The sequence below is a fragment of the Lipophrys pholis genome (assembly GCF_963383615.2).
Source record: "Lipophrys pholis genome assembly, chromosome: 2".
NCBI lineage: Eukaryota > Metazoa > Chordata > Actinopteri > Blenniiformes > Blenniidae > Lipophrys > Lipophrys pholis.
In genome coordinates, this window is record NC_137636.1 from 19,017,946 (window position 1) to 19,043,521 (window position 25,576).

A 25,576-nucleotide genomic window follows, 5' to 3' on the forward strand; every position below is an offset into this window, starting at 1 on the left:
TGCCACACTCAGCACAGGCAAAAGATATGTCTGTGCAACACTTAATATTTTTCACCAGGTGACATTTTGCATAGTTGGATCCATCAAGACAAGTAAACAAATTATAAATCTTTTGATTTGCTCAAACATTACAGTGAAGCTTTGTGCTGGAACTGCTCTGCTCCGCAGTCCTCCATGGAGATCAGAAACCAGGAAGCACACGGCTGTTTGCACACTCAGCGATGAACACAACAGGGGCTGACCCAGAGATGAAGAGCATGTACGTGTGGCTGATCTTTGTGCCGGTGCACGCCTGGGTTCAGACATGTCACAGTATGCTGCGAGGGGTCCCGACCCTTTTTTTTTTTTAAAGACAGCTTCTCTAAAAACCACTTCAGGAGGATTAGAGGAGGAAGACGGAAGACAGAAACAGAGACCAAGCAGACTGGGAGTGCTTTCAGCTTCAGCAGATACTAATCCTCCTCTTTCTCTCTGTCTGATAGATGAAGGCCAGTGGAAAGACGGCCAACTGAAGGACTGACACACTGTCGGTACGACGCACATGCACTGAAGATGACTCACACACAGGCCCTGATTGCGTGTGTGTGCGTGTGTGTGTGTGTGTGTGTGTGTGTGTGTGTGTGTGTGTGTGTGTGTGTGTGTGTGTGTGTGTGTGTGTGTGTGTGTGTGTGTTTTTTACCCAGCTTCGAGTGTCCAAAGCAGAAGACGCAGCCATCTGCTCCGTTCACAACAGACTGAATAACCTCGGCAACTGTTCCTGCGCACACCTCCGCCTAGCAACAGGCAGAGAGATTCAGGACGAAGGTCAAGATAATCAGAAACACTTGAATGTACTGAAGCACATGGACCGTATTAGAAACAGAGCCAAGTCGATGCCTGTTTTAGAATAATATCAGCCTACTGGTAGACAATAAAAGGTGTTTACGTCAGAATCAATATGGAAATATGATAAAAACAAGCGGCTAATGGGCTCATCAGTGGCATTATCATAATATACTGGGGAGAGGAGAGTAATAATAATGAGGAAAAAAATCATTGATCTAAATGATGAGCCTTCACATGTTATTCCTTTATATATATATATATATACATATATATATATATGTATATATATATTGAAGCTGAGGTATTAAACTCCTGGCCCACTTCTGGTGTGCAACTTTGTTGAAAAGTTTCATTAACGTAGTTCAGTTTATTTATCATTTCCTCTTCCACTATCATGACTACTTGCGCAATAAGTAACAGAAGAAAAAATAGTTGTAGAATATGTTTTTGTTAAAAACTACATCAATCACAAGCAGATAAAAATGAAACTTTTTAATCTTATTATATTTGAAGAACATATGAGCATAAACCATCAGGTGTCTAGCCAGAAGAGGGTACCAATTGTTTTGTTGTTTATCAATTCATTGAAATGCTTCAATCAGGTCCTTATGTATGAGGAAAAATATGTGAACCTGCTATTTGGAGTTTTGATATCATACTATAATTGATTTGAAACAACACATTTTGCGGAATACATGTGACAGTTCCAGCAGTGGCCCCCAGCTGTACTGAGTTTGAGACCCTTCTTTTGAACTATTTTGCGCACTTTAGAAATAAGTGTAATAAATATAGTCTAGCTTTTTTCTAAATATGCTACAGTGTGTTTGTGTCCAGGGTTTTCCTGGTAGCAGCAGGCTGACAACCTAAACAAACACAGACATTTAACTACAAGAATATCTAAATATTTTTCTGTCAGAACTGGGGGAATAGTTTTGTGTTATGCGGTGTGCAATTCAGTGCTTTATTATGTTTCAGGTCATGTCAAGTCCAGCAGCTTTGTGACTTAACCAGATGCAGGGAGAAATAGCTCACGCGTTTTTATACAAAGCCCTTGTAAAACACATGAAGGAACAGCAAACCGGTGGCTGCAGGTTATCTTAAAATCAAAAAAAGAAAGTTTGGGGTTCGACATGTTACGTGCTGAAAGTGTTGAATTTGCTGAAATTTAACATTTTATAGTTTTATGTGTTCATGACATTAAAAAACTGTAGGTAAGTGTAAGTTAACAACTTGGAGCCTCATATGAAGAGTGCAGCTATTAATGTAGTCAAAGTCTCATCAAAGTCTTGTAGTTTTGCAGCAAAGGTGCAAACGAGAAATTGAACATTTAACTATTATGACTTTGACAAAGCTAATGGCAAATTCTGCATTGTAATCAATGTAAAATGTTTTGGAAGTGTCTTACCTGTGATGCATCAGACGGGAACGCAGCATCAAAAGTGAACATCTTTGGGGGGACCTGATTGGCTCCCACTCTTTTTTGAGACGCAGCGCCGGGGGTCTGATTAACCGAGGGGTCCATGATCGTGATCTGTTTCTTCCTGGGATCCACTTTCAGGAAGGAACTGGACTCGGTTGCGTCAGACTGAGACGCCGGGCACACGCGCACCATCACTTTGACCTGAGGGTTGAACACAGAATTGCAAACTGACTGTAAGCTGAAGGCACAATCCCTCAGAACCGTATGTAAGATATATCAAGGTGCCCCCATTCTGTATAGGTGCACATTGACGCTCCTTTAAATAAGACACATATATTTTTTCTAACATCAGAAACAACACAACAAAAACAGAATCAACAACAGACTCGGATTTGCAAAGTGCAAAAGTTCAATATCTAAGAGTTTCAGTGCACGAAAGACTTTTCCTAAAGTTTGCTGATGTCTTCAAAGTTCCTCAAGGGGTATTTGTCAGTCAAACAATGTTTCTTGAACATGAGTTTTTGAGTTTATCGTAATTTTCAGTGAACTTTTGTGTTTCGTTTCATGCTGATCATCAACCTCGCGACTTTGAAAGAAGCAGACTTGATACTCCTGTGAAGGATTGTTGCTACAAAACATCTTTCTTCACCTTAACTGTGAAAAGCAACTCCCAGAGAGCCACAAAATCCAGCTTTTAACTGTTCACCTTCATGAGGATTTGCGCACTCTCTCATCACTTTATTCACTCTAAGTGCTCCTGTACCTCGCTCCCTCTATCCTCCCCCCTTCACTTGCCACTCTTTTGTTATCTCTTCCTCCTTGCCTACTAAATCCCTTCCTTTTTACCTCCACTCCCCACTCCTTGCTATCTTCAGCTCGCTGCCACACATCAAAAGCCTGAATTGCAGCAATCCTGTTTTAGCTTCCTCTCCTCCTCTTGCTCTTCCTTTCCTCCCACTCCTGTCATAAACTGTTAGCAGCCGCAATTTACCGCCTGACAGCTGCCGTTGTTTTCTTTGATATCAGCGAGAATGAAATGCTGCGTCATCGAATTCAGTGAGTTTGAGAACACTTTAACTCATAAACAACAGTTTCCTCTGTTGGTTAAAGATATTTCAAAGTTTAAGGTACCTTCTAGTAGTGCTCTGATGCCTTTCCTCCTCTTTCTGCTGTGAATGTGTATCTCACGTTTGCTTGTTTCATTCTCTGATCAAGCCCATCTGGATCATCTTTCCATGTTTGTTTCTAAATATTTTCCCTGGAATCCACTACAGGGGAATATTAAAGAAAACATCCACCACTTTTGAACTATGTGTGAGTGCTTCATGATTCAGCCTGAAACTAAATTTGTGTCTTGGGGTTTTATATGAGCAGCCCTGATTAGCAAATTATGACAGTTACACTGTAACACTGAATGGATTAGGAAATTAAGGAGCCTGTTAACCAAACAGAGTTTTACACTCGACATCGAGGACAGATTTCTTGCTTTATTTTTGTCTATTTCTCCTCGTGTCTTTTGACACTGATTGTGTTGTAACAGGAGTCATGTGCTTTATCTGAGTTGTCAGTATAGGTACAGAACTATAGGCCCTCTCAATGTGTAGAAACAAAAGAATATATTCAGAATAACTTCATGCAAATTAGGATATAATTAGAGTAGGTAAGAAAATATGCAGTGTTATGGAGCCATATCAGGTCTGAGCGGTAATGTAGTGGTTATCACCTTCACCTCACACATAGAAATTCTAAGTCTGATTGGAGGACTTTCAGTCTCCAATGTCTATGATGTCCTTTCTGCAGTGGTAGATTTCAGCTCTCTGGAAAGGCTTTCAGTTTTCTTTGTGTTAAAACTTTTTGGGGGAAACTTTAAAACACGACCCTTTTTCCTCCTTTGCGCTCTTGAATATGAGCTTGTGTTGATGCTCCATGTTCCATCTCAGCTCACCATTGAACATGATCTCAGACAGACTGTAGTGCATCTCCATTTTACCCTTTGTATCTTTCTTTTAGAAGTGACGTCTTCTTCTGCCTACCGAGGGAAGACGACTCAGTTAATTGTTTGGTGCATGGTGCAGGCCAAGGGCGGCACTTGGCCACATGTTAAATTGAAGTAGAACTAATCCAAGCATGTGCTGCTTATGTAGTTGTATTTTTTATTTTTTTTTATATCATACACATTTGATGGTCTCAGATTCAACAAAATTCTATATTTTTTATTAGTCCAGGTCATGTGAACACTGAAATTCAAACATGAATGACTGAAATAAAAAATTTTTCTTGAGGAACTGATTTAATCAACGACTAATGGCTTTGTTGGGTTTTTCTCTTTTCTCTGTTAAAAGCACGTAGAAATGACTGTGTTGTATTTGGTGCTATATAAATAAAGTTGAATTGAATCAAATTGAATTAATGTGTGAAAATAATTGCATTAAATGACTTTAGTTTGAATTTGATTTGATCAGTTCATGTTATGCTATTTAATTCTAAATTTCAAAGACTGGAGTAAATCATCAAGAGTGCCAATAATTCTGAGAAGCATCATATAAACTGATGCAGGCAGATGAATTTTAGCCATTCATTTGTCCAATACTTCTACACATTTGATGAAATGTTAACTGGTATCATGATGATGAAATTGAAGCTTGAAAACATCCTGAGTTCCACTCTTTTATTTCAGACACAAACATCAAATGCAAGAAGTGGAAGTAATGGTTGATTATATTGTGGTGCACTTGCAGCCATTTTTTCTTGCACTTTGTTGACATGTCTGTCGCTTTCTTCCCCCTACGTGGGTGGGAGTTATCGTCAGTGTCAGTAATTGCCAATTTCTCAGACTCGGACTCAGAGTGAGCGGCTGACATATAACAATTGTCTCTACTTAGCTCGTAATTACAGTTTAAACAGTATGAAATGAATATGATATCAGGTGTGGCAGCAAAGCAGCTAAAAATATACAGCACTGAAGATATGTAATTATATTTTTTAGATTTATATTCAAGTGATCACTTAACAGAAACTGTATGAATGCATCATTAGTTTTGGCCTGTGTGAGATTGATCTGAGTGGGAGCTGTGGCCTCCGTTCTGAGTCCTCCGGACGCATCATTTATGGGTTTAAATTGGTGGAACAGGGTGATGAGAGAGATGAGAGATGACTTGAGTTTTGACATATGGCATAAATGCAAAGTCACGTACATAATCCCATGAACCGTCTGGTGTTAAATGACTGAAGACGTGCTGACTTAACCATAAGTAATGTTTACTGTGACACAAACTAAGAAATGTTTTCTATTTTCCTGGGTATCACAACCATGTTTTTGTGCACAAGGCACAGAGGTGCAGGTCAGATGAAAAAGATTCATGTGTTTATGTGGCTCTTAAGAGGGGAAAATTGAAAAGAAGTGTGATGCTTTGTGCTTGTTAGCTTGGATGAATCATCGCCTGAGGTGCTTTCCAGTTGAACACAAGCATGGGATTATACATTAAACAATAATCCCAAAACACTACATGGCACTGACAGTGAGCGTATTAACAGAATTAAATGAAGGCCTGTCAGTAAACAACACTCTTTTAAATTGATTTGCTTACGGCCCCAACAATCATTACAACTTTAACAAAAAATGATTTCCAAAGAGACGTGTCCTCCACATTCAGTATCACAACTGTCGTAAAGAAGTCAAAAACCTTTATACCAGATCAAGAGTCTTGAAATAAACAATTTTCCTTATAGTATTTCATGATACAAGAATGAAAAGACAAAAGTAAATAGAATAAGATTATAATAAACAAACTCACCTTAAATGACACGTGATTTACAAAAACTACATTTATATGCTTGCAACTAACACACCCATGTAAAAACCTCAGTCAAACAATGTAATAGACAATAGTAAACATGTGGCTGTTTAATGTACTATCCACTCATCTTTTTTCTGTCGTTCGTTCGTTCGCTCGCTCGCTCGCTCGCACGCACGCACGCACGCACGCACACACACACACACACACGCTTTGCTTTGGTTGCATCATGACGTGACCAGGAGCCATTTAAGAGCCCTGGTTCAATACCCACTGAGGAAACTGTAAGTATGTACTAGAAAGCATTTGTGTTTGTCGGTTGAAGATAGCTGTAAGAAAACTTTAAAGTCCACCAACACATGACAAGATGGTCTGAGTTCCGGTGCAGTACAAAAAAATGTGTAACCCTGTTGACTTTAGAATCTGAGGATCCTAAGGGTTAATGTGAGGTCCAGAGTTTGTTTCAAAAGCAAAAAGCAAAAACTAAACACACGTAGCACAACACAAACACACACTTATAGATTCAGTGCTCTGCCCTCTTCTGACCCCAATAAAAGAGCCCATCACATCAGGAAGTGCCTGAGGGGAAAGATTTTACCGTTGCACGCTTTACAAGGCGTATCTCATAAAGTCTCCCACCCCCGAGAGCCCATTTCCTCCTCATGTCAGAGAGTGTGAAGAGTGAATGTGTGTGATTATAGTATGAATGCTGCCATGATGTTATTTCATGTCCTTTTCTCAAAATACTGTGTTTTTGAAATAGTATGAGTTACATTGAGGGCATTAACTCTGAAGATACAATAATGCTTTGGCACAAATATATGAGATTTTGGGAAAGTTCTTGGGATTTCAAAAGAACAGTAGTACTTGGCAGAACTGTAGTATCACTTTTACCTCACAATCAGTATATCCACTATTCAATGCCAAAAGTTTTCCGAGTGTGTGTGTGTGTCTGTGTCTGTGTGTGTGTGTGTGTGTGTGTGTGTGTGTGTGTGTGTGTGTGTGTGTGTGTGTGTGTGTGTGTGTGTGTGTGTGTGTGTGTGTGTGTGTGTGTGTGTGTGTGTGTGTGTGTGTGTGTGTGTGTGTGTGTGTGTCACAACCAGAATACTCTAGGGAGGAATTACTTCCAGAGTTTGAGGAATAGACTTTAAAGGAGACATATCATGCTTTTAAATCCGTCCTTTTTACATATAAATCATACAGTTGTGGTCTATACAACGCGGAACTGCAATGCTTGGGTCTGAATTCCTCATTATTATAGCTCCACAGGCCCCTTTTCAACCCCTTTTCTGATGTGCTTCTGAGAGCAACTCGTTTTGGGGCGGTCTCTTCATACCCCGCCTCCTCTCCAGGTTGCAGAGGTGACACTCGGTTCAACTACACCCTGTTCGGCCATCTTTGTAGTTTGATAGAACAGATACAATTATCTAGCGGCGGAGAAACTTTATATTCACACATTATTTACAAAATGTCAACAATGGAAGATTTGTCCATCCAGCCATACATGTTGGAGCCAGAGTCGGACCCGGCGGAGCCAGATGAAAATGACGATGATGCACCTACAGAACAACGTCTTCATATGGATGTAACGCAATGGTGTGTTACTATATTTACACTAACTTCTCCATCCATGCCCACTACTACAATACTGCCTGTATTACAACGACTATTTAACACAGAAGTTACATTATAATCTAAAACGAGCACACAGCGCTAACATATGAAGACGGTGCAACTGCTAATGCTAACAAAACAATGACAGGGACGTCTTATCATCACACTTTTTAGCGTTATATACAGCTTACCGAAGTGCTCTGTTCGTCGTCTCCATAGATAGAAGGAACTGACCGCTCAATCAGACCAAGTCTTTCGGCAAATCCTTCTTTATACTGGCGGAGGTTGCTGAAGCAGTCGTCCTTAAAGTGATTCGCGCACACAAAAATGACCTTACCCACAGATGTGGGTACATTTCTGTGAAAAATAAAACTCAACCAGGCACTTGGAAAAGGTTCTGATGCTGGGAGACGGTGTAACGAAGCTTGTGGGTTACTACATCCAACAACCGAACATTTCGACTTATCCTCTCGTAACTTCGGTTGGACTACAAAATCGCAGCGAGAAACAAAAATGGCGGATTGCTCGAAATGTCGATGTCCTAATTTGGCAGTTCCGCTGAGAATACTGTGACGTCATTGTTCAAAAAACGTAATAGAGAATAGAAAAATCGAAACCGATCGCAAAATATGACCAAAACAGAATATAAAGATATCAACGGAGCACCTGAAGAGACTACTTTGAACTTTTCTGTACTTCTAAACACTCTAAATATACAACAAAATGCATTTAAGGGCTAAAAAAGTGGATTTTGCATGATATGTCCCCTTTAAGAGAGTTTAAGACTTTAAGAATACTGAGAGGAAAACTTTGTTGTTAATTTTCTTTTCTTTTTTACTTATTGTTTTTGTACCTTATATTTGAAATAAACATTTCAATCAATCAATCAATCAAGAATAGACTTAAACATAAAGGCAAAGTGAACAATAAAGTCATAACATAAAGATTGACAGGTCGTGTATTGAATCTGAATCTCTACCAGGTTTGTTAACCATTAATACTAGTTTTAAAAAAAATAAAAATAAAAAATCAATTCAATGCGAGTCAAGATCCTTCATACAACTGTGTGGGTGTGTGTTTTATCAAATCCACACCCAGAGTGGTCTCAGAGGGTCCTTGGCCTAGTTCCACTGGTGAATCAATACATGTGGCAGCGTGCTGCAGCAAGCATGACATTTGCAGGAAGGCCTCAAAGCTAATGGACTCTTTGTTCTATATGAAGGAAACTAAAGAAAGGAATGATCCACATATGTGTATAGCAGATTAGATGACTGGATGAATGACACATTGAGAGAGAAATAGATGAAAAACAGATTTGTAGTTAATACCGCAACTCCTATATGGTGCACCTTTCTCTTGATTCTCTCACAGCCCATCCCTCTGTTCTCTTGCTTTCTCTGCTCCTTACTTTCACAGATGACACTGTAGATGTCTCTCCCTTCTCCAGCCTCCCATATGTTTGAGAAAAATCACATTAAGTGATATCAGTTCACCCGCTCCCTTTCTTATTCTCTATCTGCCACATCTCTCCCCACTCTTCCTATCACTTTCTTTCTGTCCTTCAGATGAAAAGAGAAAACATACAACAGACTTTTCCTGTTATCTATTCCAGATCTTTCTAACCCAAAACTCACGCTACACTGAATACTGAAGCAAAAAGGAGAGATGATGAAGCAGGATGAAAAGTGAGTTTCCACTAATGCACCTCTATGTAAACAACTCCTGTAATGTATGTGTTGTGCTCTGATGTGTTTGGGTGTTTGTGTATATGACTCCTTGAGCCAATAAAAGCAATTGTGCTCATTATCCCTGTGATAGCAGTGGGGCTAATTTTTAAGCAAAAGGGCAACTAGAGTCTCAATTTTCTCCCTCTGCATATCGATCTTCCTCTTCCTCCACTTTATACACCTCAGTTAGCCACAATGAAGTCTTTGAACCAATTTGAGTAAAGGAATTCTGCTAAACAGCAACAAACATCCCTGAGTAAGAAGATTGTTCGATAGTTCCTCACAGCAGTGTCTCATTGCTATTGGCTGGAAAATCAATAGGCGACTGGAACTGAGCTCTAATTGGCTCCCAAAGACCACAGAAACCCACGTTTGTGCTAACACATGTGCAGAGAGACAGATACAAATACCATACGGGAATAGTAAGTTCAGGCTTCGGATCAATACTAATTTTGAGTAATTTATTCATTTCGGCTCAGCTCAGGGTATCGTAAGGATTCATGCTGATTATCCTCAGCTGGATATTTGTCTCACAAATCAAATTCAAGGTTTGAATTGATGTGTGGTTTGACTACGATGAGCTATTTTCAAATAGTAATGCATTGTAACTGAAAGTAAGACACTGATACTTCAAATACCTTTGTACATACTGTCACGGTCGAATATTTAACCAAAGGACACTTGCATATGTTATAACACATTCTTTCATTATGATGAATATGTTTACTGTTGTTTGTTTTGTGTTAGTTATGACACATTCTCCATAATAAAAGCATAAACATGTATAATGAGCTGATTTTCAATTATCTGAAGCTGAAAGAGTGATAAAGATAAAAACACAGTTTCTTCCAGTGTGGATAAAGTTCTCTCAAAATTTCACTGCCACGCAATTTGAGGTGATGACTGACCTATTGAGTTTTACTTTTTTGAATATACATACTATGTAAGAATAAATCTTACTTTCCATATGACCAAATTTAATTATTAATGACTCAATATAAATAATTTTGACAGCAATAAATACATTTTTTACCATGGATACAGTAGTTGTCTTGGCCTAATAAACTCAAAGTTACTATTTGGTTTGACAGAATAATTTTTTTCCCATCCATATTCAACTTGACAGATTTAAAACATTATTTAGAGCCGACTATCAAAATTGCTATGATAATCGAAAAGCTGGACATTTTTTTCATAAAATGTTGGTTCAGTTTATACATAATTACTACATCACATTTACTGACTCATACATTCAGATTCACCATAAATACTTTTAGTTTGAGTCTTTTCATATGACTTATCAGCAACTAAAAAATTAAAAAGTAAGATTAAGACAATTTAAAGAAGATTAACCCTGCTGTAAACAACATCTGAACAAGTTACACATTACCTTTGCATATTGACTCTTTCCCAAACTAATGGCCAAAGTTATTTACGTACCAAAATGTGTTTTTTTGACCAGGTCCTTGATGATGCGAGCCACATCTGGTAAAATAGCTCACTTCTTTAGGTAAACAGATCATATTGTCAAATTTTCATTAAAACATTTTCAAAAATTATCTTGACCATCAGCTTAAGAAGATGGTAAATATTAGTCAAATTGTTACAAAAGTATGCTGTGATACTTCAACTTGTTGACTGATGAGATCAAATATTGGTAAACTATACATATTCTCTTCGGGAGACTCAAACTGCCTCTAAAAATGAGCTTATAAACACTTTTACATTAAACTCATGAAACAGTAAAACTCTGTTCTTGGTTATTTGATAACTGTAGGAGAGCTACTGAATTTGTAAATTATGTTCACTATCAAGCATTTCTTAATATGAATTGATCATTCAAGAGTGAAATGAATATTTTTGATTGAAGAAGGGAATTACCTGACTGACTCTTGTGCCTTAAATCGAATTCATGGCACATCAACTTAATATATATTGCCCCGAGAGAGCTATACACATGCAAAAATCTACACTCCTGCCAACACTGTGTGTGTTTCAATGACAGGCTCCAGGCTCAACCATAGTGACAGCATTAATATTTCAGCTATGAGGTGGACCAAAGTGGCTGTTAGACCAGGTTCCCATAACAGACTCACTCCCTGCCTTAGATACAAGACACACAGACATACAGATGGGCACAAACACACAAAGCCTGTGAAAAATGCACTTGCACTTGCTCACTCATGACATAAACGCACACAGCTTCTGGCTTGAGAGGGATCGTAGCTGCTATTAAAAATTGATTAGCTGTCATAGTATCATTTTCTCCCCCAAGGTCAAGTCGCAATCTGTGAGGGTGCATGTGCATGTGTGCAAAATGTTGGCTGCAAAGATGAAAGAGGAGCCCAAAAAAAAAAAAAACTGCCATAGTCCTTCATTGTCATTCATTTATGGAGAGGAGCACAGAGGGGAGAGACACAGGAGCGGGAAGAGATAAGACTTATCCATTCACACTACAAGAAAGATGAGGTGAAGATAGGTTATAGAGTGAAGAGGAGAGGACAAGAAAAAGCTTCCCAGAGTACAGTAGCACTCATAACATTGCTTAGAATATCAAAGCTCTCTTTAAATATGTTATATGTATGTAAGTCGGGTGTGACATCCAACTGAAAATGAAGTGCAGCAGACAGCGTTAAGATGGATATGTAAGCCCCGGGGCAAAAATGACATGCTTAGGTGTTTCCAGGTGGGATGAGTCTGTACGGCTGCTCTGAAGCACAGCAGGGCTTTGACAGCTTTGACTGCCTTTACCATGCGAAAGAAACACACACACACACACACACACACACACACACACACACACACACACCCACACACACAGTCTTATAAAATGGCACAATATACAATGAGAAGATTAATTAGTAAGAAGCAATTATTTAAATTAGCAGAGTGTGGGTCTTAAATGGGGGGCACCATATAACTTGATTGTCATGAAGAAATCTTTATGAGAAAAAAGTGTGAAATTGTTGAAACTGAATTTACTTTAAGTATAATACAATATAAACCAATCAAATTTATAGAAAAAAGCTTCAATTCAAAACAAAAAGTACAGTTTCAACAGTAAGTTTGTACATAAAGTCTCACCAGATAAATCAATGAATAAATCTCTCCCATGATAAAATGCACCAGCTCGATTTGTTTTTGTTTTTTTTACCGATCACAATGTTTAGAACTAGTTATTTATCCCAAGTCATAGTCTTGTGTTACTACTCTGCATGCCTTATGCCCCATGGATGAAAACGTGTTTGGAATTCAAATGATTTCAAAATCACTATTTGGTGTGAGACAAAGTATGTGGTCAGTGAGAGATGGAGGGGCTGGAGGCACTGTGTGGTTGAAGCTCTTAGTAAGAGCATCGCTTTCCTTATTTAAAATATGAGCACAAATCAAATTTTCTTCTTATTGAACATGTTATTTCTGTTATGGTAAATTAAAATCAGTGGATATAGTTTGTACAAGTAGAAATACTCACACAAATAAGCAGTCATACATGCATTCAATACCATAGAATGACAGGCAGGGAAGAAAACATTAAGAAGTAGCCAATAAAATCCAGTCATCTGAGATGTACATACGTTAGATAGTCCTGTGTGTTATTATGTTAAATTATACAGACAAAACCCTTTTTGATTGAGCCAGTGAATTTTGTATTTTTATGTCATAATGTTTATGCTCACTATATGTATGCAGCTCTACAGAGATGGTTTCCTACGTGATGATATATACACAGTTTAATTTCCTTGACTGATACACATCTTCCCCTGCAGTCGCCGGTCTGAATGGAGGCAGCCCAACTGGCTGATTTGATTAAGGAGACACACAGCTTACCAACAACATGTAGAGAGGAGCCATGTATTGAAATAACCGGGGGCAGTTTGAGAAGCAAATGCCACTCAGACAGATCCACCAAGGGATTGTGTTTAATTTGACATCCCTGGATGAAATGAAGCAGACCATTTCCTCTCTCTTTCTCTCTTTATAACAAACACACACAGCAGTATGTCTGACCTGTGCAGGTTGATTTCCCCTGGCTTTAAATGTGATGACTCAATCTGTTTTCTGCCATATTAACATTGGGGAGAATACTAACACCCCCATCAAACACAGACAAGCCCATGTGTTCTGCAGGATGTATCATGCAGACTTCCACCGGGGGCTTTGCTGCTTCCATGACAGCTTTCATTGTACACTGTAATCCTATGAATTTGTGAGCATGCCGGCCTGAGTGTAACTGTGACTGTGTGCAAATGCCATTTCAGCGGGGAGCCAAACCCCATCGCAGGTGACATTTTTACTCGAGAAAATGTCACCACGGCCATTTTCATCCCATATGTTTGTGTGAGCACGTCCGCATACATGCATGTGTGTTTGTGATTGTGTGTGATTAGATCCTGGAAAGCTTCCCATTGATTTCACAGCAGAAACTCTTCCTCTTCCAAACATTCGAACGCTGCTCTCTCTTGGTACCAGTTCATCCTCCTTTTTTTTATATGCCATTTCTCTCTAAACCAACAGAAATAATTTGTATTCAGCACATTCACAAGTCATTAACCATGCAGCCCAATCTTCTGAAAAAATGTTAGCATTGCAGATTGGCCAGGAATACAATAAATCTCAATTTTTCTCAACCAAAAAAAACATTTTATGTCAACATTTATCACTATCAGCACCTGGCATACTTGACTGTTACTGTCATTATAACAATAAGAACACTTTTATTGCTCTGCTCCCTTAAAGTTTACACTGCTGCAGCAGTAAACACTGTGACCACATCATGTGTATTTATATGTGTGTTAGCCTTATTATGGGCAGGAGATCTGGATCAAGCATATCAGCTCTTCCATCAGAGTCAGCTGGATAGGATCCAGATGGATGGATGGATGGATGTGTAACCTGTACAACGTTAACTGAAACAAGTAGCTGATTTTTTTTTTATCCCAACTGGACACAGAGAGAAACTGCTAATCTGACTTGGGTCAGTTATGTCATCTTAAAGTTCACACCCCTCAAAATGAAATATATAAAAACTGAGTCAGTATGACAGATGACACCAGGATAATGGTGATGAGAGCGACTTAGTTTGTGATCACACTGGGGAGGTGTGTATGCTTCAGAAGATAAAATAATATAACACAAGATGAAAAGTGCAGACAGATTTTGTGTATGAGGCTTCAGATGTGTACTTAACATGTTGGTTTGGTTAATGGTTCGATAATGCAATCATTTATTGTATGTGTGAGCGTGCATGCAAATACGAGAGCGCGCATGCGTCTCCTTGACAACCGAGAAGACATCTGTCATCTCCATATGGAGCGAAAATTAGATAGAGACTTAAAGGAGGGACACGATGGATCACAACACTAAAAAATAATCAGCTACACAAAATACAAACAAAATAAACAAACAAATTGGAATGGAATGTAATAAATGAATAATCTCAAATCCCAGACCTGTAATCTAAATACTGCTGATGCAGAAGCAAATACGATCATGCAACATCGTTTGTTTAATGAGCAGAAATCCCAGTTTTAATTGCTTTACTTTTGCACAATTGAAAATTTGTTATATATGATATATATAATTAACGCATTTTCACCATAATAGCTATAAAGAACTTACTTGTTTTCAATAACAGATTTTCTCTGTTTGATGCAAAAAAAGAAAAAAGTGTGACAAGAAACAGAGAACCAGAGACAAATACAATTAATTATTAAAGTTTTTTTTAGAAAAAATATTTAAAACTACAAATCTATTTCATACATCATTACAGTGAATATTCTTCTACTGATTTATTGCCTTGTTCCTATCATCCTGAATTGATTTCACAAGAGTATATATTTACTATATTTTAGTCCAAATGTGATTGAACTGACATGAGAGAGTGGATTTCTTCTGATCTTTAATATTAATGTCGCAAGCAGGTACACACACACACACACACACACACACACACACACACACACACACACACACACACACACACACACACATTTTTACACATTCTAAAATTGACTGTGACAGAGTGCCGTGTTGCCAAATGGCTGCAGTACATGGCACCAAACTGAAAGCGCTTGTTCAGTAAAGGCTTTTTGTTAGCCTTCGGTCTCTTTGTTTCTGCATGCATTGTCACTTTCAACTGCCCAATAAATGTGGCAAATGTGGGAGAACATCCAAGTAATCCTGTCAGACATGCACGCCGCCACACACAGACCCATTCACAGCCAAGGCCTAACAGACAGAACACAAACACACAAGTGTGAAGACATACAGGACATTTTGAACTCATTGGGACATGCGAGTCCCCTTTCTCACTCCGTGTGCGGTAGAGGATCCAGTTTGATGTCTGATTTCGTCCCTCACACTCATCCCTTCTCTAGCAGTTGGGGCCGACACACACAAACACACACAGTCAGTGGACCTCTCACTCAAACTGTGGAGGAGGGGGCACTAAAAACTCATTACATGGACGATCAATATTGCACACACTTGAGAGGCAAGTGTGTGTTTCGTCCCCCACCCTCCCACTGTATCCTGAACACACACCCATGCACAAGCGTTTCATCAGCTGCTGGCAACGGTGACAGATGACTTTTGTCAGCCTGAGATGCGTTACCGTGGTAACCATTAGGCTACAGTTTGATATGGTGTGGCCTCAGAGACATACACATACCAGCAGACACATTTAGATAAACTGGTCAAGGTCGTTATAAATCACAAAAGGTCAATATTTGAGCACATTTCAGCACTTTATGGACTGCCGTTGCCCTCATCCTAAAAAATCTGTTCACTTTGTGACACTATGTGATTTATAGAAACAATAACAAAACTGCCACAAACACTTTTAAAACAGTACTATGAAAAATATCTTGCTTTGTATCCTTTATTTTATTGCAGGTAAATATTCGGCAGATTGACCATTTAACTTTGTCTGTTTGGCTCTTTTCCTTCATTCTATCAGTTTTACAATGTGTCAGCAATTAATCATACTGAATGACATTATAAATAAATTAAATTATAATACCTATTTTTTTAAATAATTAGGGTCTTTTTGAGGAAAGATCCATATTGCAACGTGACAATAAAACTTCCTGTTACCTTTCCGAGACCCGGGGTATCTTTGATCTTGTTGGCTGCACGGAGGAGACAAGGTGGAGCTGGAGGAGGGGCCGTCAACAAGGAGGAGCTGAAGTTGGTTGGGAACAGAGGGGGGTCGCAAGATAGCGATGAGGAGGTCACTGGAGCAGCGACTGCTGCCGTCTTCTGTTTCTTCTTCTTGGATGCTAAGTTCAGCTTTTGTGCAGCTCTAAAAGAGAGTGGCAAAGAAAAGCTAATGTTCATACAATAATACCACAATCTACTTCAAAAACAAAACACACAAAGAAAGTTTTCAGTGGATCCATAGACAAACGATTGGCCAGACTGTGGAATGATTGCATGAACACATGGGTATAATTACATCCCATGGAAAATCACTAATTGCAAAAAGAATTCAATTACACACACATCAATACACATCCACCCAAAGACAAACAAATACACATACACACTGATGTTTACATGTGCAGGGACATCTGGATTGGGAGTGGTTCATTTCCTTTCTTACTACAATTCCCTGCGGGCACCGAGCTCAAAAGGATCCATCAAAAATGATATTTATATACACTCTGCCGCTATCCCGCACTCACTTCCTCTTCACTCCTATCCTTTTTAACTTCAGCTTCTAAACTTCGAAATCTGGCGTCTTTCTTTTCCCATTGAGCTTTCAACACAGCATGTTCAGCACAGCAGTAATTCACTCCAACTTTTCCGCCTTCCTTTAATCCTCGCAAACAGAAATATCTCGTATCCATAAAACAATGTGGATTTCTGACTCAACCTACGTGCAAAACATTTCATGTAAAGAGAAAGATGATGACTTTTCCACTCTGTCTCTTAGTCAACCCGAGTACTACCGTGGTCAACAATATACTGTATATTTATGTGTGTAGATGTTGGTGCCACACTGGACGGCAGCTTGTGGCTTTAAGTTTCTACATAAAATAAGATGCTATATGTATTTTTACAAACTCTCTGAATTACTGTAATATGCACAAGAGTAAGCGGAATGGAATGATAGCGGAGAGGTTATATGACAAGCTAATGAATCTGCAGACAACATTTCACTGCAGTAATTGACCGTCTTCAACAAGATAAAACCCTCATTCCCAGTGCCACTTAGTCGCCCTTCAGCATTGCAACTGTTAGATTTCCAAAGTGAACGTGCGGCAGTGGTATTAACAATATAATGAAATAAAAGAGCTCTATAACATTCCCGCTCTGCTTTAATCTATCTTCACTTATATTTTTAAGATTAGAAAAAGGAGAAAGAGTGAGAGACCTTGTGGCCTGACACACTCTCTGTCACAGAGCCATATTCTCACACCATTGGCTTTCAATTAACTGCTGCAGGTTACAGAAATGAGAGTGAGGGGGACAGTAGGAGGAAGGGGGAGAGCGACTGAGAGAGAGAATAGAAAAGAGAGGGAGAGGGGGAGGAGGAAGAGAGATGTGGACTCAGCGACCCGTTGAACGACGAAACATTTCACCATTTGACTACCTCCCTGGAGATTTGTGTGTGAATCTCAGTGTGTTTGTGGCTGTGAATGTGTGTGCAGGAGTCCACACTGTATGAAACAAACCTCTATAGGAAAACTATTAATTGGTTTTTCACTGTGTGCCGAGCTTACATATTGCAGCAAATGCGATCAAAGGCAATTATGGGTCAGTCTTATAATATGAGTATAATGCTAAAATCCTCCCATGTAGCATGAGAAGCAGATTACAGAGAGCCCACCAGACCCTGAAACAGAATCGTAACAACAATAAATGTTATTAGGCAAAACTGTGGATTAATATTCTCCAAAAGAAGGCATAAAACGATTTGGCTTGTAAAAAGCACGTTTGGTCTAATGCAATCTACCATTTTATTTCTGTGGAACAACAGAAAGGAAAGACTGCTGCGGCTTCTGCAGTGTTGCTGATTGTTGCAGAATGAGGCATGACAATGATGGATTCATGCACGGTTACTCTGCTGCTGGAATCTCCTACTTGTAGCTCCTGTACTTTACAACAGTGCTCATCGCTTAACATTTTCTCTTCTCTGTATGTACGTTTATTGATAAACAAGGTGATCCCTTGGGAACAACATATACTGTATAGGCCTTTCTTTTCATAATTGTTTTTTGAAGCATCTTTGATATCCTTCAGCCACATTGGTTTCATAATGCATGCAGTGGATTTATTGATACGCGTGCAAAGGTTCTATTACCCTCCTATTATGTTCTCTCTCACCCTGGCTGGTTTAATCTGTGGCACAACTGAAGCGTGGTTGACACACACACACACACACACACACACACACACACACACACACACACACACACACACACACACACACACACACACACACACACACACACACACACACACACACACACACACACACACACAAAACTGGTAGCATTTAATGACAAGTGGTCTGGGATTTGGATAAGAGGCTCTCTTCCCCTCTAACCCTAAAGTGAAAGCCACTTGTCTTCAATCCATCAATTCTTTCCATCTACTCATCAGCTCCTCTCCTGTTGCCTCCTTTTGCCCTCTTATCTGTTACCTTCATTCCTCCAATCCTCTCTATCCTTCACTTCCCGCCAATTATTTTAATCCTTCTCACTCGCTGACCAATCCAGTGTCGTCCTCTTTATTTCATTCTTTTCTCTCATTATATTTATTCCTCATCCTTCACTGTCTTCCTCCTCTGCCCTCCATGTATCCACCCATCCATCCCACCATCCATTCAGCCTTCCTTACATGTATTGATTCCTTCAGCCATCCATGTCTCACTGCCCGTCTGTCCCTTCAAGTGTCCTTCTCTTGTTAAAAAGCAGCACAGGTCACAAACAGCCCAGCAAGTAACATGCTGCTGCGTTGCTTTCTTCCCTTCACACAACAACAAACGCCTTCAATTGAATCACAAGCAGACACACACGCACGCATGCACACACGCACACACACAGCTGATTTATGGCTGGTGTCCCTGGGCTGTGTTGTTGGTTCAGCAGCTAATTACACTCTATTTAGCAGAGTGTCAGTGGAGGCAGATACCGACTGACAGCCATGGTGAGTGTGTGAGAATATACAGTATATGTTATAGGCGGTCAGGAAGTCAGGTGTGGACACAAGCTCGGTTTTACGGGCATTATCTGTTGATGTAATGTGTTGCACACACAGTTTTTAGTTCCTATTACTGTAAGACGCCGCCATAAAGCTGCATTGGAATCGCACACAAGCCAGACTAATGAAATATTGATGCACTCTGTTCAACATGGAGTTATGAAGGCAACATGGTGATACTGGCTTGTGTGCATATGTCCTTGTAGAAGCTGTGATTCTACGACATCGTCCAGCTTTGTGCTGCTTTGGTCAACTCACTTCACTTTTCTAGATGTTGCTGTGTGCTACATGAAGTATTTATTGAAGCAACACTGCATGAAACTACAGAGATGTATTTTTTAACGTAATTAACCCAGCTACAGTGCGGGACAAAAGAGGGATGATATTTTTGAACAGGGAATGAGACAATATTTGACTAATAACAGTACTAAAGTAGTAAAAACAAGCAAATAAATACTACATGACAGCACAGATGATAAAACAATATGTAACAGTAACCTGACCATCTGTTGAAAAATTCCTCTGACAGAAACGTAGTCTGCACGTGGTCACATTTATTGGCTCACCTCACATGAGCACCAAGCAGAGAAACGGGACAAAATATATACTATACACAACTTTTGCTCAATGCAAGCCTCAAAAAGATGTAAAGGCAAGTCTACTACAGCCCTCCTGTACAATACATGTCACCTGTATCATGTTGCACATAACAGAGTAGATCTTTTTTTTTTTTTTTTTAAATAAAATGATTTTAAAATCGCATTCACTACACTTTTTTATCAGAATGGTAGTTGTGGTTTTATAATAATTTATTCATTTAGAATAATGATGCCTGAGAATTTGCAAAGAAATATCAGTCATAATGTGGACTGTACTATTTTACCTGAATGAGCTGTTTAATTTGAATAATTATTTTAAGCATTTAGAACTCATCAGGTAAATCTTTAGATCAGTGATTCAATTATGTTTTAGATCATTTGAAGAGAAAAATGTTTATTTTCCTGTACGTCAGAATGAAAAACTAATTTCATTTAGTCTTGAATGACAACTGAATCAAACTAGTCATGTCATCATGAAATTAATATGATAATTTGTTTACAACCGAACACCAATTTGAATCAATCTATTATAACGCTGGGTAATTACTGCTTGTCCCACTATTTGATAAATTATTTGATGGAATATTTCATTTGTAAGAGTGAATAAAGCCGACATCAGAAAGTGGACGGGGGCAGTCCAATTCTTACTGCCTCCCTTCATCCAAAATAACAATACTTTCTCAATTCATCAATTCCCCAGGGACCTGTTCATTTACTCAGCTGCCCCCAGTAATACACACCCACACGTGTATATACACACACACACACACACACACACACACACACACACACACACACACACACACACACACACACACACACACACACACACACACACACACACACACACACACACACACACACACACACACACACACACACACACACACAGCAAGCCAAATCCCTAAAGATCAAATTCACGAAGCATGCAGTAAAAAATTCCTGCACTGATAGAAACTCCCTTCCCCCAAAGTGAGCATGCACACACTGCAGCATGTCTCTATCCTCAAGCCCAGTGTCCCCAGAGGGCCACTGCAGCGCAGCAAAGATGTAGAGCTAATGTGTGAGTGTGACATATTCACAGACAGATTGGTACTAATGAAAGATATTACTCAAATGCACATTATGCATAGGTAAAGGAAAGGTCAATGTGGAAACTGAGAAACTGTAGGAAAATGAAAGGAGAGGCGAAGAGGAATATTAAAGAACAATAGGGAAGGGGAATGGTGCAAGAGAGGAGGGGTGAGCAATGCGAATAAAGCAGGAGAGAGGGATGAGGAGGAAGAGAGAATGTGCTACAACAGAAAGATGAGGAGAAAGGGAAAAGGAGATCGGGTAAAAAAGATTCCAACACAAGGATTTAGTGTTTTGTGTGTGTGTGTGTGTGTGTGTGTGTGTGTGTGTGTGTGTGTGTGTGTGTGTGTGTGTGTGTGTGTGTGTGTGTGTGTGTGTGTGTGTGTGTGTGTGTGTGTGTGTGTGTGTGTGTGTGTGTGTGTGTGTGTGTGTGTGTGTGTGTGTGTGTGTGTAATATCAGTATGCAGTTCACGTCTCAGACTAAAGGCCAAAGCAAGCATAGGATTCACCAGAACGCATGGTTGCATCCATTGGCCATGAGAATAAGTGTACATTATTTTCTGTGTAATTAAAGTGGAATCTTGCATAGTCATATATGACAATAACAAGTGGATGTTTGTGCATATGTGAAATTAAAAAAACAACATTGTGTCTTGCAGTTCTAAACAGGAGAAAACGACTGAGGACTGGACACATGTGGAGACACATGTCTAGATGCAGTGACACCATTAAACAAACCCGGTCCTTTCACTCACAGGGTTTGTGCTCATAAATTGGTCAGAGACAGCTGGCTGTACGTCTGGAATGTCAACCAGATGTGTGTGTATTCGTGGAAAATGGCCTTGATACCCCACCATTCAGGGGGTCTTCAATGGAAAACTCACGGGAGAATGTGTGAGCACATATGTTTGCGTGTGTTCCCAAATAATTTACGAGTAGCGCCTTGTTGCCAGAGCTTTGAAAGACAGACAGCTTTTCATCCAAAGCATGGCAGTCATATATCTAACACACTAGACAAACACACCTCACAGGACACCCATTTCTTTATTGAGAAGAGGAGAGGAGAGGAGAGGAGAGGAGAGGAGAGGAGAGGAGAGAAGAGAAGAGAAGAGAAGAGAAGAGAAGAGAAGAGAAGAGAAGAGAAGAGAAGAGAAGGTGTGAATACCAGATCGAAAACCATATGTATCATTTAATATTAGATTTAAAGGAGCTCATTAGACGTGATGTCTCAGCATAATGCTTCAGCCTCTGTGACACTCGTCTGGTGTCACCAATGAATAATTTACCCATTCATTTTCAGACTGCTATGTTGTTTCATCAATAATTTACTCATATTACCCGTGTCTTATTTATGTTGTGTGGCTCTGCATTTCTACAGATTTGATTACACAGCTCATCGACAACTGATTGGATTGTTGATTTATGCAAAGGCTCACAAGGAGAGAAGGAAGTACGCATAAATACAATAGTAAAACGTTTTTCTACTACTTTGATTTTACATTATCGTTGTTTATATATTTATTCTTGAATATTTGTTCTTTATTTGACTTTTTTCTAAAAAGTATATTAGAAAGAAAACATAAAGGCAGGATTTTTCAGTAGAGTATGGACTAAACCCATTTGTTGATTGTAAACAACTTAACTGTCCGTTTAATAGTTTTTGTTGATGTTATCATTTTTTGTCTTTACTTTTCCACTGCTCTACAAAATCCCCTGAACCCTTCTCAATATATTTTTGTGAAATAAAATATTGTTGATTCAAATTCTCATGGTGCTTTTTTTCTTCAATACGATCAGATACATCTCAAGATTATGTGTTGTTTATTTGAAATTAAAACAATGAAAATGATTCCAAAGCTATTCTTCTACTAGAAGTAGACTTCATTGGCCAATTTTAAACAAATCTCTATTCAATAGGGTTTTTCTTTTTCGGTTGTGCCAACAGCAGTGTTGGAAATAACACATTAAAAATTTATGTCTCACTATATTGCCACTATATTATTGGTATTGCACTAGTAGAAACTGATTCAAATCATGAAACTGATAATAATGCAGTTAAAATTACTCACATTTTTAAATAAGTCGCATGGCTGCTGTTAGTTTCAACATCAGCTGACATTAGTGTTGAATATGTATTCGCCTCGCCTGCATAAATACATGTTTATTATACTCCTGGTTCAAATCTGCTGGTCTTTGGCATCTGAATGTAGTTTGCATGTTGTCCTTGTGCCTGTCGGGGCTTATTGGGGTTATTCCCTCCCACAATCCAAAGACATGTTTGTTAAGTTAACTGGAGACTATATAATTGCTGTAGAAGTGAGTGTATTTGTGAGTGAGTGATTGTCTATGTGTTTGCCCGGTGATGGACCAGGTATTCTGCCAATCAGCGGCTGTCAGCTGGATCAGCTTAAACAATCGGTTTGTTAATGAGAACAAACCGGTTCTGCTGATTGCTCTTATGTGTGAGATAGAAAAGTTCAATTCATTGCTTTAAGGTCAGAACAGACCGCTTCAAGTTACAACCTGGACAGTTTGCAAACAGAATCTGATTTGAACTGGAGATATTGTAAAGAATAAATTGTGTATTATTATTGGATTTAATCAGCTGTGACGACAGACTGCAGAGGCTATGCCTACCTGTTGAACTGAGTTTACAAACAAGAAAGAATGAGGTGATTTCCTGATAATCCTTCACCGTGTAATGAGGGCATGTGTTGTGCTGTGATGTTTCAGTGTCTTACCTCGCAAAGAATGAGGCAGCAGCAGAGGTGGCGGTAGGTGCTGCTGTGGTTACAGCTGGAGTGTGAGAGGGGGAGTTTGAATGTGACGATGAGTTGGCGTGTGAAGGAGAGTGTGTATTGTGGCGGTTCAAAGCAGCTTCAGTTGCTACTTCTCTCGAGGCCTCCAACACCATCTGGGAGATCTGAGGAGAAAAAGGGACATTAGAAACAGAATAAATGAAGATTCTGTCGTGGCTCAGACACACAAAGTGTAGATTGACACTCGGCATTTCATCATACAAAGAGTTGCATTGCAAACAATTCATTTTACAACATCTTTTCAAAATGAGGCTGTTTTCAATTTAGATCTTGCAAATAAACATTCATGAAAAAGGAACAACATAGGACTGAAAGGGAACAATGATATTCAAAACTTCAGATGGGAAACAAAGTCACTCGTGACACCTCAACTCCTCATAAACAGATGTGGAGGGAGATGTTCTCTCCTGATTACAGTGATGCCTAGTCCTTCGTAGCAAAAACAAACACACACACACACACACACACACACACACACACACACACACACACACACACACACACACACACACACACACACACACACACACACACACACACACACACACACACACACACACACACACAGATTACTAGATCCTTTGCAGCATCAGTAAATGTATATTTACCTCAGTACATTATGTGACCCCAACTTTAAATTTGTACATATTACCTTTTGAGTTAAATGATTAACAGAATGATGACTAACATAGTTCATGCACTTCATGTGTTTCTATTAGTAAACCAAATGCAAATAACTTAATAGCCAGGAACAAACCAACACACCTCATCCTGGGTTTTCTCCTCTGACCTTCTGACATAAACCTCTCTTACTCATTCTTCACTTTCATCATTGTCTCTCATCTTTTACATCCCTGTACGCACCTTTTGTTTTAATAAATGATCCTAACCTATCGACTTTCATTTTTTCTGTCACACTGTTCCACCATGTTCAGCAAATGACATTTTTCAAAGAATACTTCATCACTAACACATGGCATTTGGGTTTTATTGGACTCCACTCAGTGAAGGAAGACAGTGAGGATAAACCTGAATCTCACACCACGCTGAAGGCATGAGGTTACAACCAATGCATGGCATCGACTACAGACCCTCCTGCTTTAATGACTGGCAGTCAAAACCTGACCAGTCAGCGTTCAAAATGAATTTCAGTGCAGGTGAGGTGATGGCAATTAAAAAAAGTGTTTGGATCCGGAGTAAATAAGAGACAAAAAAGACAAAATAAAAAAAGGGGGAAGTTGAGCTTCTCCCAAGGGTGCAGTGTTGAAAATAACAGAAAATAATGTAAAACATTGTAGGCCAAGGGAGCCTTCTTTCACTGAGAGGGCTCCATTTCCTCAGGATAGAACCTGCCTGGGTTCATAACACAGAAGAGAAATTAGATTTCTGGCATGACTATTTGCTGAAATATACAGTTTCCTGAGACATAGACCTTTAGAGAGCACTGTCATTTCTATCATTGAATTGTTGCTCCTTTATTTGTGTTGTTTAGCTC

At 39.2% G+C, this 25,576-nt stretch overlaps 1 protein-coding gene across 1 annotated transcript in view; it reads right to left on the reverse strand.

Moving 5' to 3' along the window:
- kif26ba (kinesin family member 26Ba) overlaps nucleotides 1–25,576 on the reverse strand; it is a gene marked incomplete at both ends in the record, with an annotated part of 84,011 nt that overhangs the window by 22,755 nt on the left and 35,680 nt on the right. Inside the window, 4 exons of the mRNA XM_080458071.1 lie at nucleotides 680–773; nucleotides 2,231–2,446; nucleotides 16,476–16,683; nucleotides 24,004–24,185. Coding sequence (XP_080314197.1) covers nucleotides 680–773; nucleotides 2,231–2,446; nucleotides 16,476–16,683; nucleotides 24,004–24,185 — 700 coding nt within the window. The remainder of the gene's footprint in view (nucleotides 1–679; nucleotides 774–2,230; nucleotides 2,447–16,475; nucleotides 16,684–24,003; nucleotides 24,186–25,576) is intronic.